General features: G+C 26.8%; 2 protein-coding genes across 2 annotated transcripts; both read left to right on the top strand.

Moving 5' to 3' along the window:
• Window positions 1–6,633: 6,633 nt before the first annotated feature.
• LOC113386803 (membrane magnesium transporter 1-like) lies at window positions 6,634–7,490 on the top strand. The gene is made up of 3 exons (XM_026624561.1): window positions 6,634–6,785; window positions 6,850–6,902; window positions 7,233–7,490. The coding sequence occupies exons 1-3, from the start codon at window positions 6,707–6,709 to the stop codon at window positions 7,410–7,412; spliced, it is 312 nt and encodes a 103-aa protein (XP_026480346.1). The 5' UTR covers window positions 6,634–6,706; the 3' UTR covers window positions 7,413–7,490.
• A 1,739-nt stretch (window positions 7,491–9,229) lies between these two features.
• Window positions 9,230–11,685, top strand: LOC113386118 (FAST kinase domain-containing protein 5, mitochondrial-like). The gene is made up of 5 exons (XM_026623923.1): window positions 9,230–10,145; window positions 10,209–10,641; window positions 10,928–11,191; window positions 11,257–11,480; window positions 11,557–11,685. The coding sequence occupies exons 1-5, from the start codon at window positions 9,399–9,401 to the stop codon at window positions 11,683–11,685; spliced, it is 1,797 nt and encodes a 598-aa protein (XP_026479708.1). The 5' UTR covers window positions 9,230–9,398.
• Window positions 11,686–15,152: the final 3,467 nt, after the last annotated feature.

Raw genomic sequence — 15,152 nt, 5'->3', positions numbered from 1 at the left:
TTATAAGGAAGCTACGATATTCAATAAGTATGCTTATAATTAGATAGCTTGAATAATTAATTAAAAAAATATATTTTAGGCATAGCAAGACATAGCGATATCAATTAAAATATCGATATATGTCTAACGTCTTACAACTACAACGACTACAACCATAGATAAAAGAAGAGTGACTACAACCATACTACAACTTACAATGCCCAACTTACACTTATATTATTAGTATCATAGATAAATAAGCATAATATATATATATATATATATATATATATATATATATATATAACACTAATTTTTACATCTCATTTTGTACATAATATTTTCATCTAAAACCTAAATAATCATAATTTCATTATAAATTCAATATATTTGTTCTTGTATGTGAAAATGAAGAAACAAAAAAATAGAAAAATTTGTTCCTGTGTAAAAATAGAGAAACTTATGTGTGCACATACGCTTGTTGCTATGCGCATAAAAACTACGAAAAAACTATTGTATACTATATACTTGTAAGTTTTTAAATAATTTATTAACATACCTATTGTATTGATGTATTAGGTTTTTATGTTTTTGTACTCAGTAAACACAAATAATCATATTTAATGTTTAATTAATTCAAATAGAACTTCTTGCATTTACGTTGGTACAGGTTTGACATAAAATGGACGTTGGTACAGGTTTGACATAAGAGAAAAGGAATTTGCCTAAAAACTTAAAAGATATCTCAATATATATTATTATTAGTTCTGGAGTATTTAGGCAATATATATTTAAATTACAATTAATATATTCAACGTGTATTTAATTAAATATATATATTGTGCAAAAATTTAAATTACTTTTTGTGTTGGTGACACTGCAAAAACTTTGGTGTACTTCACATTGTTTTGGTTGTCATTTCAAACCAAAAAATATTGAAAAAATGTGTTTATTTATTTATATATTTATTAATATAATTTATAGTTTATATAAGATAATAATGCGATATGCATTATTAAAGTGATGCATCAGTTATAAGTTTACCAACGTTTTTTAACATTTTTGTGCTTGTAAAACTAGTGTTTGTATTTGCGGTTATGATTTGATTGTCAACAAGTGGATTTACTTTGAAATTTTCTTAATTAATTAGTACAATACGCGGTTTGTTGTTTAATATTTGATATCCATGATTTATTTTAAGTTATTTTTAGCTAGTATCAGTGTGTGGTTTTAATAATTAGCTTAAAAATTATTTGTTGCTGTAGTAATCCCTAAACAATTCCACTAGCTGTTGTGATGTTTAATTACTGAAGGAAAAGTGCTTAAAAGTGTGCGGAATTGAGTTTTAACTCGGTTTATTATATTTATCAAATCACTTCGCCCATATAGCCTGATTTAAATCGAAATATCGAACGAGCTTTATGTGTTCCTTCAAGGAATGTTTTGCTCAGCATCCGCATCCGCCATTTTGAATCCGTGCAACAGCTATTAAATTAGCTACTAATCAGCTCGCAGCTCATTAGCGCGTCAGCATCCAAACTGTTAACATCTCCGCGCAGTGCAGTGCAACAAATAAGTAAATATTAATATTTTAATACAAATCAGTGTCTTAAAAGTGTGTTCCAGTGTACAACGAGCATTTAAAAAAAGGTAAGTTCTTCTATATTGTATTATTTTGCACAATTATTGCATTTTATTAACACCACAAGTGACGCCGTCTGTGTTTTAAAATGTCGTATGCGTGCTTATTTGCTGATTTACGATAAATATGTATAGGTTTATTTAATATTATTGCACTTTTTGTCATTATTTATCGAGATTTTAGCATTTTTTTGCGATTTAAAATTTGTGGTTTTGGAAAATCCAAGATGGCGGCCATAGCCACAACCGGCGGTTTTGTTCTGTTTTAGACAAAACAGTCGTTTCCACGACGTATTATTACTTAAAATTCGATACATTTCGATCTAGTGTATCTATTTACATTAAAAAATGGTTCTGTATAGTTTTTTTTTGCGAAAAAGCAAACTCAAGTTTTTTGGTGTTGTACCGAAAGAAAATGGCGGCTATCAACTGTCAACTAACGAAAGTTTTCATTTCAATTTTAGCAATACAATTGTATCTGTAATGATACATCAATATCACGAGCTGAATAAAATTTTGTTTGAAAATTTGAAATTATTTGTAATTTTTTGCAAAATACTAATCAACCTTCCTTTTGAAGAAAATTCTGTCATATTTTTTTTATTATCATAAATTCTTTTGAACAAAAATTATATACATTGTTAAAAGATCTGTTCTTATTTCTATTGATATTTTAATTTCACGGTGAATGTAGCAACGATATTATAAATTGGACGTTTGCTATTTTTTATTATATTTTTGGCAACGATATTATAAATTGGACGTTTGCTGTTTTTATTATATTTTTAGCAACGATATTATAAATTGGACGTTTGCTATATTTTTTTATGTTTTTGGCAACTATATTATTAATTGGACGTTTGCTATTTTTACTATTTTTAAGGCAACGATATTATAAATTGGACGTTTGCTGTTTTTATTATATTTTTGGCAACGATATTATAAATTGGACGTTTGCCATTTTTTATTATTTTTGGCAACGATATTATAAATTGGACGTTTGCTGTTTTTATTATATTTTTGGCAACGATATTATAAATTGGACGTTTGCTGTTTTTATTATATTTTTAGCAACGATATTATAAATTAGACGTTTGCTACAGTTTGCTGCTATTATCATTTTAAAGGCAACTATATTATAAACTGGACGTTTGCTGGTTTTATTATATTTTTGGCAACGATATTATAAATTGGTCGATTGCTGTTCTCAACTGAAATAGAATCTAAACAATAATTAATTTTATTACTATTTTAAATAGTAATGACATAAATTAATTGAGGTCTCTTTTAATTACAGATATGGGCATTCATCAGGAACAATGATAACCAAATAGATCTTCTGGAACATTTGAGGTCCTCAATTTAGGATCTTCATCAGTGATGGGAAATTATCAGGTACAAATATAATTTTTTGGCAACGATATTATAAATTGGACGTTTGCCATTTTTTATTATTTTTGGCAATTATATTACAAATTGGACGTTTGCTGCTCTTATTATTTTTATGGCAACGATATTATAAATTGGACGTTTGCTGCTTTTCTTATATTTTTGGCAACGATATTTATTTATTTATTTATTTATTTATTCATTGTATTTATTTATTGTATATTGGACGTTTGCTGCTCTTATTATTTTTATGGCAACGATATTATAAATTGAACGTTTGCTGCTTTTATTATATTTTTGGCAACGATATTGTATATTGGACGTTTGCTGCTCTTATTATATTTTTGGCAACGATATTATAAATTGGACGTTTGCTATTTATATTATATTTTTGGCAACGATATTATATATTGGACGTTTGTTGCTTTTATTATATTTTTGGCAACGATATCATAAATTGGACGTTTGCTATTTTTTATTATTTTTAATGCAACGATATTATAAATTGGACGTTTGCTATTTATATTATATTTTTGGCAACGATATTATGAATTGGACGTTTGCTGCTCTTATTATATTTTTGGCAACGACATTACAAATTGGACGTTTGCTGCTTTTATTATTTTTAAGGATGAACCGCAATGATATTATAAATTGGGCGTTTGCTGTTCTCAACTAAAATAAAATCAAAACAATATTTTTTTACTATTTTAAATAGTAATACCTTTAATTAATCGAAGACTCTTTTAATTACAGATATGGGCATTCATCAGGAACAATGATATCCAAATAGATCTTCTTGAACATCCGAGGTCCTCAATTTAGAATCTTTATCAGTGATGTACATTATCAGGTACAAATATAATTTTTTTGGCAACGATATTATAAATTGGACGTTTGCTGTTTTTATTATATTCTTGACAACGATATCATAAATTGGACGTTTGCCATTTTTTATTATTTTTGGCATTTATATTACAAATTGGACGTTTGCTGCTCTTATTATTTTTATGGCAACGATATTATAAATTGGACGTTTGCTGCTTTTATTATATTTTTGGCAACGATATCATAATTTGGACGTTTGCTATTTATATTATATTTTTGGCAACGGTATTATATATTGGACGTTTGCTGCTTTTATTATATTTTTGGCAACGATATCATAACTTGGACGTTTGCTATTTTTTATTATTTTTAATGCAACGATATTATAAATTGGACGTTTGCTATTTCCATTATTTTTGGCAACGATATTATAGTTTGGACGTTTGCTATTTGTATTATATTTTTGGCAACGATATTATTAATTGGACGTTTGCTGCTCTTATTATATTTTTGGCAACGATATTACAAATTGGACGTTTGCTGCTTTTATTATTTTTAAAGATGAACAGCAATGATATTAGAAATTGGGCGTTTGCTGTTCTCAACTAAAATAAAATCTAAACAATATTTTTTTACTATTTTAAATAGTAATTCCTTTAATTAATCGAAGACTCTTTTAATTACAGATATGGGCATTCATCAGGAACAATGATATCCAAATAGATCTGCTGGAACATCCGAGGTCCTCAATTTAGAATCTTCATCAGTGATGGACATTATCAGGTACAAATATATTTTTTTTGGCAACGATATTATAAATTGGACGTTTGCTGTTTTTATTATATTCTTGGCAACGATATTATAAATTGGACGTTTGCCATTTTTTATTTTTGGCAACGATATTACAAATTGGACGTTGCTGCTCTTATTATATTTTTGGCAACGATATTATAAATTGGACGTTTGCTATTTATATTATATTTTTGGCAACGATATTATAGTTTGGACGTTTGCTATTTATATTATATTTTTGGCAACGATATTATATATTGTACGATTGCTGCTTTTATTATATTTTTGGCAACGATATCATAAATTGGACGTTTGCTATTTTTTATTATTTTTGGCAACGATATTATAAATTTTGGACGTTTGCTGTTTTTATTATTTTTATGGCAACGATATTATAAATTGGACGTTTGCTAATTTTTATTATTTTTAAGGCAATGATATTATAAATTGGACGTTTGCTGTTTTCATTATATTTTTGGCTACAATATTATAAATTGTACGTTTGCTATTTTTATTATTTTTGATGATGAACAGCAACACGATATCATAAATTGGACGATTGCTGTTCTCAACTGAAATTACTATTTTAAATAGTAATTCCTTTAATTAATTGAAGTCTCTTTTAATTATAGATATGGGTCATCGTCAGGTACAATGACATCAAAATTGATCCTCTGAAACATCCAAGATCCTCAATTGGGATCTTTCAAATATATAAGCAGTATTAATTTAAATATAATTATTAACATACCGATTGTATTAATTATTAAAGTTTTCAAATAAAATCATAATAAACTCAAATCATCTTTAAATTGTGGATTATATTGTAGTGAGTGCAAATATTCTTCATAAATAACTTATTTTTGTACTTTTGTAAATATCATCTTCATAATATGGTTTGTATTGAGTTTGTATTACGTAAGTATATGCATAGATACAAGAAGAGATTATGTATTATAGTATATATAGTATATTCTGATTCTGAGACTTAAATTGTCATCAAAAATCACTTCTTTTTACAAATTATTTTTTTATTGCTAATTTATAAAACATAAGTATTTATATTTATCTTATTTATTATTCATTAGATATTTTAAAATTTTAATTAAAATATAAAAATTAAAGTATATTATAGTATAACTATAGTTTATTATTGTATATAATTTTATATTTTATTGTTATTTTTATAGCAAACCTATTATTCATTAGATATTTTAAAATTTTAATTAAAATATGAAAATTATAGTATATAGAGTATATTATAATATAATTATAGTATATAATTCTATATTTTACTATTATTTTGAAGTTCAATTAAAATATGAAAGTATAGTATATATAGTATAATTATAGTATATAATTTCATAATTTACTGTTATTTTTATAGCAAACCTATTATTCATTAGATATCTTAAAATTTTAATTAAAATATGAAAATTATAGTATATAGAGTATATTATAGTATAAATTGTTAACTATGAATAGATGACAGCGTGAATCTAGTAGGCGATGGGTAATATATAAAATAAGAATATATAATACGTATAATAGAGAACGTAGTGTAATTTGGGTAAATAAAGTGATCAATAGAACATTGTGTTTATAATAAATACGGTAGAGTTAACAAGATTTTATATTTTATTGTAATTTTTATAGCAAATCTATTATTTATTAGATATTTCAAAATTTTAATTAAAATATAAAAATTATAGTATATATAGTATATTACAGTATAATTATAGTATATTATAGTATATAATTTTATATTTCACTGTAATTTATAAAGCAAACCTATTATTCATCGGATATTTTAAAATTTTCATTAAAATATGAAAATTATACTATATAGCATTATCGGGTTTAAAAAGTGAAAAGTAGATTTTTTTATTTGTACATTTCCCGTGTGCGACAAATAGGTTTTAGAACCCGTCGTCTGGCGCTACTGTCGTCTCTGCTGTGACAGCAGCTAGATTGTCATCATAATCAATCATAACCTTACTTAATTTGGCCGATTCATGCTTAGCGCTGTCAAAATAAAAAATTAATTTATTTAGCGTTATTTTAAATTGTCAGTAAAATGTCAAAATTACTTTATAAAATCCTATTATTCATAGGCTTTGTAATGCTATTTCATACAGCTATCTCAGCAGCTCAGCGTGAGTTTAACAAATAAAATTTGTTATTAATTCATTGTGCTATTTCATATATATTGTCTTTTAGATCGAACGTTTTTAAGAAATATGGATGTAGAATTTACCGGCTTGCCGTTCGATGTGAGTATAAATAAAAATGACATATTGTGAACAATATGTTAATGTATTTCAAAAAGTTAAGCATGATGTACTCATTACTAACAGTAACATTAAACATGTTAAAGTCTCGAAACAAATAAATGTATTTATGCACTTTGTGAGTAAGAGTTTCAAATTTGTATTTTCTATTGGGTCTCTACAACGGACCACTACAATAATTAAACAATACACTATACATTTATATTTAAGATTTGCAACTTGCTTTACTGTTTAAATATTAACTAATTGTTTTAGTTAATATTGAAGCATTCATCAGGTTTTCTAATACTTAATAATTTATCTAAATTTTAGATAACATTTCAAGGTGTGGCTAGTTTATGTCTGATCATGTTCAGTATCCTACAGACAGGAGGAGACTTCAAAGAAATACGGGCATGTGTGGATTTAAGCGCTAAATTATGGGAAACTAATAGGAATTTATCCTCATTTTACAAATTTAATCACAGAGGGAAAGTAATTTCTTGCTGTTAACGTAACTTTTTGTTTATTAATTACAATGTTAATAAGATAAGATTATAAGTTTATGTACATAGTGACCATAAATAAGTTTTACAACAGTTTCAAAATAAGTCATGTAAAGAATCTACTGGTTACAGGTTAATTCAATTATTTATATTCCTGATTTTAATGTTGATGTTTGTCTAGTTTCTTTATTTTGCACTAATAATATACTGAATATTCTTTAGTAACTAACTCAAAATAATTTGTGCAAATTAGATCTATTATTTACATCCAATCAGATCCCAACATACTCTTTAAGGAACATTTCTTATGCACTTAACAAAAAGAAAGATAAATCACTTTGATGTAGATCTTGTAATGTAAATGTTTTTTTTTATGTACATGAGAATGCAGAGAAGTTTTGTCATTTATTAATGCAGGAATTATTTATGCTTGAGAATAAGACCAACTACTATATCATTTTTCCTTATATAGTATTTCTGAAAATAAAAGCATAATAAACGAGTATAATTAAACTAGTTTTTAATTTTAAACTTATATACACAAAACTTTTTGATTGCTAAAATAACATTATATATACAAAATTATGTCTTATTTAAATTGATTAAATTTGAAATACAATTTGTTAAATGCAAAATGCATAATATCACATAACATAATTATAAAGTTGCTAATATCCTAGTAAATCCAACACAAATTGAAACAACAGTTTGCCCTACGCCCCAAAACATGGCATATATAGGTGACATTTGTAGACAAGATGTACGGTGGACAAAAGCAATCACTGCACTGCTCACCACGCCAGAAGTGATTGGAGATATTATTCCCATCAAAAGAATAAATATTGAAAAAAACTTGCCAAACTGATGCTTCCTTAGTGTAATAAATGCAAATAGAGCAGCAAATACATGAACAACTATAGATGAAATTAACGACCACAGAAATATTTGATACCACATTTCTGAAAACTGGCTCAATGGGTCAAATGATGTAAGACCAAATACATTCCACATTATTTCAGAAGGTACTATTCATTTTAAATATTTATTAAATATAAACATTTTTTGAAGATATCTTGCTGTCTTTTAGTTTGGTGTATATTGCCATCTAACATTGTTAATTATCTATGGATAATTCACGAACTTTTCTTTTCGTACATTAATACTTTATCATAGAGTATGTCATTTTCCTCCCATTATTTTTTGAATTCGTGAAAATTTATTGTCATCTGCTGGAGTCTTAAAATATAGGTTAACAGCTGATTGGTAAATGATATGTCAAAACAGGAAGAAGGCAATTACATCAATAAATTCCTTGGCCTTTTAAAGCAATATGTATAATTGTCGACACAAGTACAAAATCACGTTTTATAAATAACACAAATAAAAAGTGTACTTTTGACACTCAGGTTATGGCCATTCGATAGCCATTGATAATATAGTCGTAATATATCGATATTTAATATATCGATATGATTCAAATTCAAAAACTAGGTGTAAAATTTCACCAAGACAATATTTTACTGCTTTTTGTTCTTGGATAAAAGAAATATATTGTTTTATTATTTAAAAAAAATATATTATTTAAGAAAGGGGTTGTTCTCATGCTTATTTATCTATGGTTGTTCTTTTTGGTTCTGAGCTGTGGTACTGATCTGTAATCTGTCAAATTCAAAAATTCAAATTGAAAGTGGATATGCGCATGTAACTTAACCTAAAATGTCAAATGCATTTTAATTTTTTGTAATTTGGTTTTATATTTTTTAGATGTTGACAAGATTTTTTTATACATATTATAATGTCACATCCACTTAGATATATTGCAAATATTCGAAATATTTCGTTATTTAGTCATGCGACTTCATTTTCGATCAGTAAATCACAATCGTTGCTAAATTTCCAAATTCATGCAGGCCTTGCCAGAAACTTTTATCTATCAAGCATTAGATTTTTGAAATTGTATTGTGACAATGAGAATGCTTTTGCGCATTCAGTGATGGAAACAAATCACCTGTATAGTAAAACGATTTTTCAAAATCAAAATGCCGTATTAGAAAATAATAGCCTCACTGAAAACAATTATCAACAATTAATAGAGGAAGATTGGGACTTAAAGCCTAGCGATGAAATTATAATAGCATTTAAAAAAATTGCAATGTTTGCCAAACATAATCATAAGAAAATATCAAGTTCAGAGTTTAATGAAATGACTAAAGCAATTATAAGTAAAATGGGTGAATGTTCCGATACACAAATTGAAGAACTGTTGTTATATCTGTCATTTTTTGAAGAAGCTGATGGCATAAAGGATTCAAACTTTTGCAGTTTATGGATCGCTCTGGATGAAGCCTGTAAATCCAGATCACATTTTTGGGATATCGACAAAATACTATTTTATTGCGATCTTTGGTATAATTTAAAGTTAGTTAGACATAGTAAATTTATTGAAGCAATTCTTACAAAAGTAGGTCGAAAAGTCAAAACGTTGACACCTCAACAGCTGACTCAGATAATGTTTTATATAAATTCATCACGCCGTCCATTGTGCACTATGATGGACTTTGAAAAAAGTTTGCACAATTGCCTTTGTGAATTATCAACTCATGAAATTGCAATAGCTGCTATGAGTTTTTTCAAAACCAAGACTCCAATACATAATCCTCATCTGCTTGAACATATTATTTATAGAACTATTGAATCTGCTGATAATATACATGAAATCGCTCTATGTGCAATATCAAAGGTATGAAATATAAATAAAAGTTGTTATTATCACAAAAGAATAATTCTCAATATTGTTTTATAGGTTATACGATATTCAATGCCAATTTCATTACAACAACCCTTATCATTTCTTCTACATAACATGGTTAAGCAAATCCCTCGCTTATCATTACTGTGTTGTGTGCATATTGCCCTTTTGGGAACTAATATACAAATGCACAATCCTAAATTAATGAATGAGATAGCTAAAAAGTGTATTGAAAATATTAGTACAATTAGACTCAAAGATATGGAGAGACTAGCCTTCGCATTTACTTTGTTTGATTACGATGATGGAGGCAATAGTATATACTTAAAAATGTTGAAGGAAATAAAAAAGCCTGAACGAGATGAAGAAATAAATAAATATCCCAGGTCTTTTGCTTGTCTTCTGTATTATTTAAGTCTCAGGAATTTATATGACTCTGATTTGTTGAATGAAGTTTTGAGCCCTTCATTTTTAACTAATACTTATGGTAATTTATCATTATAATATATGAATTATATTTTCCTGCACTTACTGATAACTATTGTAAAAAATTACAAAACAAAATATTTGGTTTTGATTCATTTTAGGAGACATCTTTTAAAATATTTCCTTAATTTTGTAAGTTTTGTTGAAGATAAATTACTAAGCATATTTTGTATTCTTCTAAGTTATGTAACTAATAGTTATCTTCTAGTGGAAAAGTTATATAATACAATTTTTAAATTTATGTAATACTTTTAATTGTATTGTTGAATTATGACCTTAAATTTTAGGTGAAGGTTATTATAATATAGGAAGAGAAATTTTATTCCTCGATTGCAGTATTGATGTGGAAATACCTTCTTATAATGGAAATAGATTAAATGGAGTAAAAAGACAAAGATTGGCAAAGAAATTTACAAGAAACATTGATCTTAATGGCAAAATACATAAACCTGATTTGTTGTTTGTTGAAGTGTTAAGAAATGTGCAATCATTATATGGAAATGAAAAATATGCTGCTCATGTACATATCTTACCCCATTTTGAGAAATCTGGTAGATTTTCAACCAATATAGATAAATTAATGCGATTTAAAATAAATGCATTATTTAATTTTTAGATATTATGATTTGTTTGGATAATGATGGCGCCCCACAATCTGTTGTGTGGCAAAACTTTTATGAGGCAGGCGCTGTTCAAACTATAGATAAAACAAGTGAATTTAAATGGATAGCAATGATAATTGGAACCAAAAATCAACTTCTCTTTGGGAGCTATCAATATGCTGGACTTTTATTAACAAAGATCAGACAACTTGAAACACTAGGTTATTTACCTATAGTAGTAAGTTGCTTAAATATTTGTTTCATTTCATAAAAATGCTAATTTAATATTTAATTATTATATATTTTATTTAAAGATTCCTTGGCACGAATGGTATCAGTTAACAGATGATAAGAAGCACTTTTATTTAGAAACCAAAATAAATGAAGTAAAAAACTCTGACACCAGATATGCATTGAAGACATCGGATCATAGTCATATTTAAATTAATGGACTGAATATATAAGATGCAATAAAATATATATTAAATGTTATATAAAAAGTTTCTTTTATTTCTTTTTATTAATAAATACTTGATAAATTTAACTAAATTTTATAAAGCAAATGGGCATTTATCAAAGAAATAACAATAATAATATCTCTTATAAGATTCTAGGCTTAGGACAATCTAATTCTTTATATCATTATTACCAATAAATTGGAGTGATAATAGTGTACAATTAGCATGATTTCTCAAGAAGTTTGTTAAAATGAATATAATAGACACAATAAATTCAATCTCACACTCATTTTTTAAATAAAAAAGCAAAGCGCAAATATTTGTGAATATATTCTCTCCCTTTTGTTACTTGTTGTTTTATATATTTATGTTTCTAATTTATTTTTTAAACTAAATGCTTAGAATAATTCTTTAAATTTTATTAATTTGTCAGTGCCTATAAATGAGATGTTTTTTTTTAGAAACAATATCATAAAAAGCTACTATTAGCTTCTGCAATAAAAGATGTAAAAAAGTGTATTTAAAGTAACCGTTACAAAAAGCATTCATAAATCGGCCTCATATTAATAATTAGTTGTAAGTCACATTTTTCCTTAAGGCAAGACGCGTAAACGATGATGAATGTTTTTATTCAACCACTTTTCGTAGGACTATAATGTTTTAGGATGTTCGTTCATATTTGAATTAATTATAAAACAGCAAAAAAAATGACTCAGCCGATCTTTGCCGAAAAGTAATCAGCATCATAGATAAATAAGCACGATCCCATCTAATGCCTTTCGAACGGCTTTTAAATTTTCGAAATAGATTCATGATTTTTTGCAAAAACATAGCCGTAAAATTTTTATTATTTTAGCTAATGCCATAGAAACGGTTTGGACGATTATCTCGGAAACCTATAATGAAAGACTCCTTCTTATCGAATTTCTTTAATTTAAAATTTTGAAATACGTGCAACCGTTTTTTAAGAAAACGTCGACGAAAAATGAAAAAAATCGGCACATAAACACATACACAATTTTTCTATATTTGGGGTATATATTACATCTCACATGTAGTATTGATAAATCAATTAATTGATATTCAATATTTATAATTCATAATTCAAAATAATTATTTTGAGCTTTAACATACAGAAAGGTTATACGACGGTCTGCGAAAAATAGAAATAATACTTTATTAAATATGCAGAAAAAAGTCTTTCTGTACCATAACCTTTTCTTTCTAAATTTTAATTATGAAAAGAATTCATAAAGAAATTTTTTAAATTTCTGAATATACAAGAAGATGCAATGATTATAATTGAAGAAGAAATTAAAAGATGGATATATACATAACGAATCGATTTTGTTTTCATATTACCAATTATCTCCTTTTAAGAACATATATTATTTAATTATTTGATATTTGGCCGAATAATATATGTATAGATATTCGGTATTCGTCCGAATTTAATAAAATGCCAGTATGAATTTTATAGTTGTTTCAAAGAAAAAGTAAAATATGTGTTCGTCAATTTTTTCAAAACGTGCTTATAATTTTTTAGAAATTTTGAAATTTTTGAAAAAAATATTTCTTTTTGATAAATTTAACTTTTTTATACTTTAATATTTTTTTATTTTGATTTTTTTGAAAATTTTAAACATTTTTAAGCAATGGCGCTGAATAGCTGATTTAGAGTCGAAATATCAAAGCGCGTAAGCGCCGCGTAACAAATGGCATTATTTTTTACTTTTTTTATTGGACCTCCGTAGTCGCTGAACCTTACAGAAATTTGATCAATTCTTCATCTTGTCATGTTTTTTGAATTATTTAAATCGGACGCTCCGTTATCTCAAAAACTGAAATACCATTTTTGGCATTTTTGCCCTGTATCTCAGAAACGGCTAGACCTGCCTTTGCCAAAAAGTAATCAGCACGTCTCTTTATCAGTAGGAAACAAATGTTTTTTGAATTATTCAAATCGATTGATCCGTGTTTGCGAAATCGTCGACAACTTACCTTACGGGAAGTTAAAAATATAAATATTAATATGTAATGTTCAAAATTAAATTAGATTTTATATAATTAACTTCCCGTAGGGTAAGTTATAGTAATCGCAAAAAAATCGAAAATAATTTTTTTTATATATCTTTACGTTTCAGAGGTTTCTGAATATTTTGGCATACCTTAGAAAAAATGGATGTATGTGTGTGTATGTGTGTGTGCGTGTGTGTATGTGTGTTCGGATACAAATTTTCGTCGTCGATTTCGGGAACACGGATGAAGCAATTTGAATAATTAAAAAAAACATTCGATTCGTACTGATAAGGGGACGTGCTGATTAGTTTTTGGCGAAGGCAGGTCTAGCCGTTCCGAAGATATAGCGCAAAAAGTGCCAAAAACGGTCAGTTTTTAAGAGAACGGAGCGTCCGATTTGAATAATTCAAAAAACATTTTACTTATATTAAAAAGATGAAGATGATCAAATTTTAGAAAAAAATTAACTTTGAACTTTGAATAATTTTTAGCAAAAAAAGTAAAAAAAAATGCCATCTGGCGGTCAAAAATGATCATTAGACATATGCACATCAAATTATCAGATATTTTATAGAGATTTTAACAATAAGTATAAATTTTGTTTACATTCCTATGGGTTCCGTACCAATGCTTATCCGTTAGTCGGCGGTGCGGCGCTTACGCGGTTCGATATTTCGTCTCTATGCAGTTAAAGCAGTACGATTGCTTTGAAAAAAATTCAGAATTTCCAAAATATTTATATTATTTTATTATAATAAAATAAACAACTTTTAAAATAAAGAACTTTTTTTTCAATAAAATTTCAAAATACACTTTTCTTCAAAAAGTCTTTTTTTTTCAAAAAAAGTAAATATTTGTCAAAAATTTATAGTTTCTCAAAAATCTAGTTTTTCAGAGTAAATTTTTTTCAAAAATGTTAATCTTTAAAAAAAAAAATTTTTTTTTTGTACGGGAAGTATGGCATCGTACCTTAAGGCACGATGCCATGCGCCCCACTAGTTTAATTTTGAACATTTTAATATTGAAATTAATTCTTTCTTTAAAGAGATATAATTTGCAATGAAAATAGGATTTTTTATGTGTATATAAAAAAATCTGATCTGAAATCCCATTTATTTGATTTTGCAGCAATATATTAATATCCTGAAATATATAGCAAATTTTACGTGCAAAAAATGATATTTTACCCCTTCGGAATGAAGCCTGGAAAACGTCGATATTTTAAGAAATTATATGTCATATCGTATTAGTCTGCGTTTTTATGAGATTCCATTTTACGAAAACCTTAACAAAGAAATTTGAGAAATATTACACTGTATTCGCTGGCGGAGGGCGCACGCTTTACTTACGACCATGCGCGCAGCTCAGCTCGCCGCTTCTCTCGAAACTCACACATAGACGATGAATACATCAAGCGGCTTAAGGATGTTCAA

This window comes from Ctenocephalides felis, unplaced genomic scaffold (genome assembly GCF_003426905.1).
Source record: "Ctenocephalides felis isolate EL2017-DRISC unplaced genomic scaffold, ASM342690v1 CF-g0.4_SCAFFOLD_03571, whole genome shotgun sequence".
Lineage (NCBI taxonomy): Eukaryota > Metazoa > Arthropoda > Insecta > Siphonaptera > Pulicidae > Ctenocephalides > Ctenocephalides felis.
This window is presented reverse-complemented; position numbering and strand designations above follow the sequence as displayed.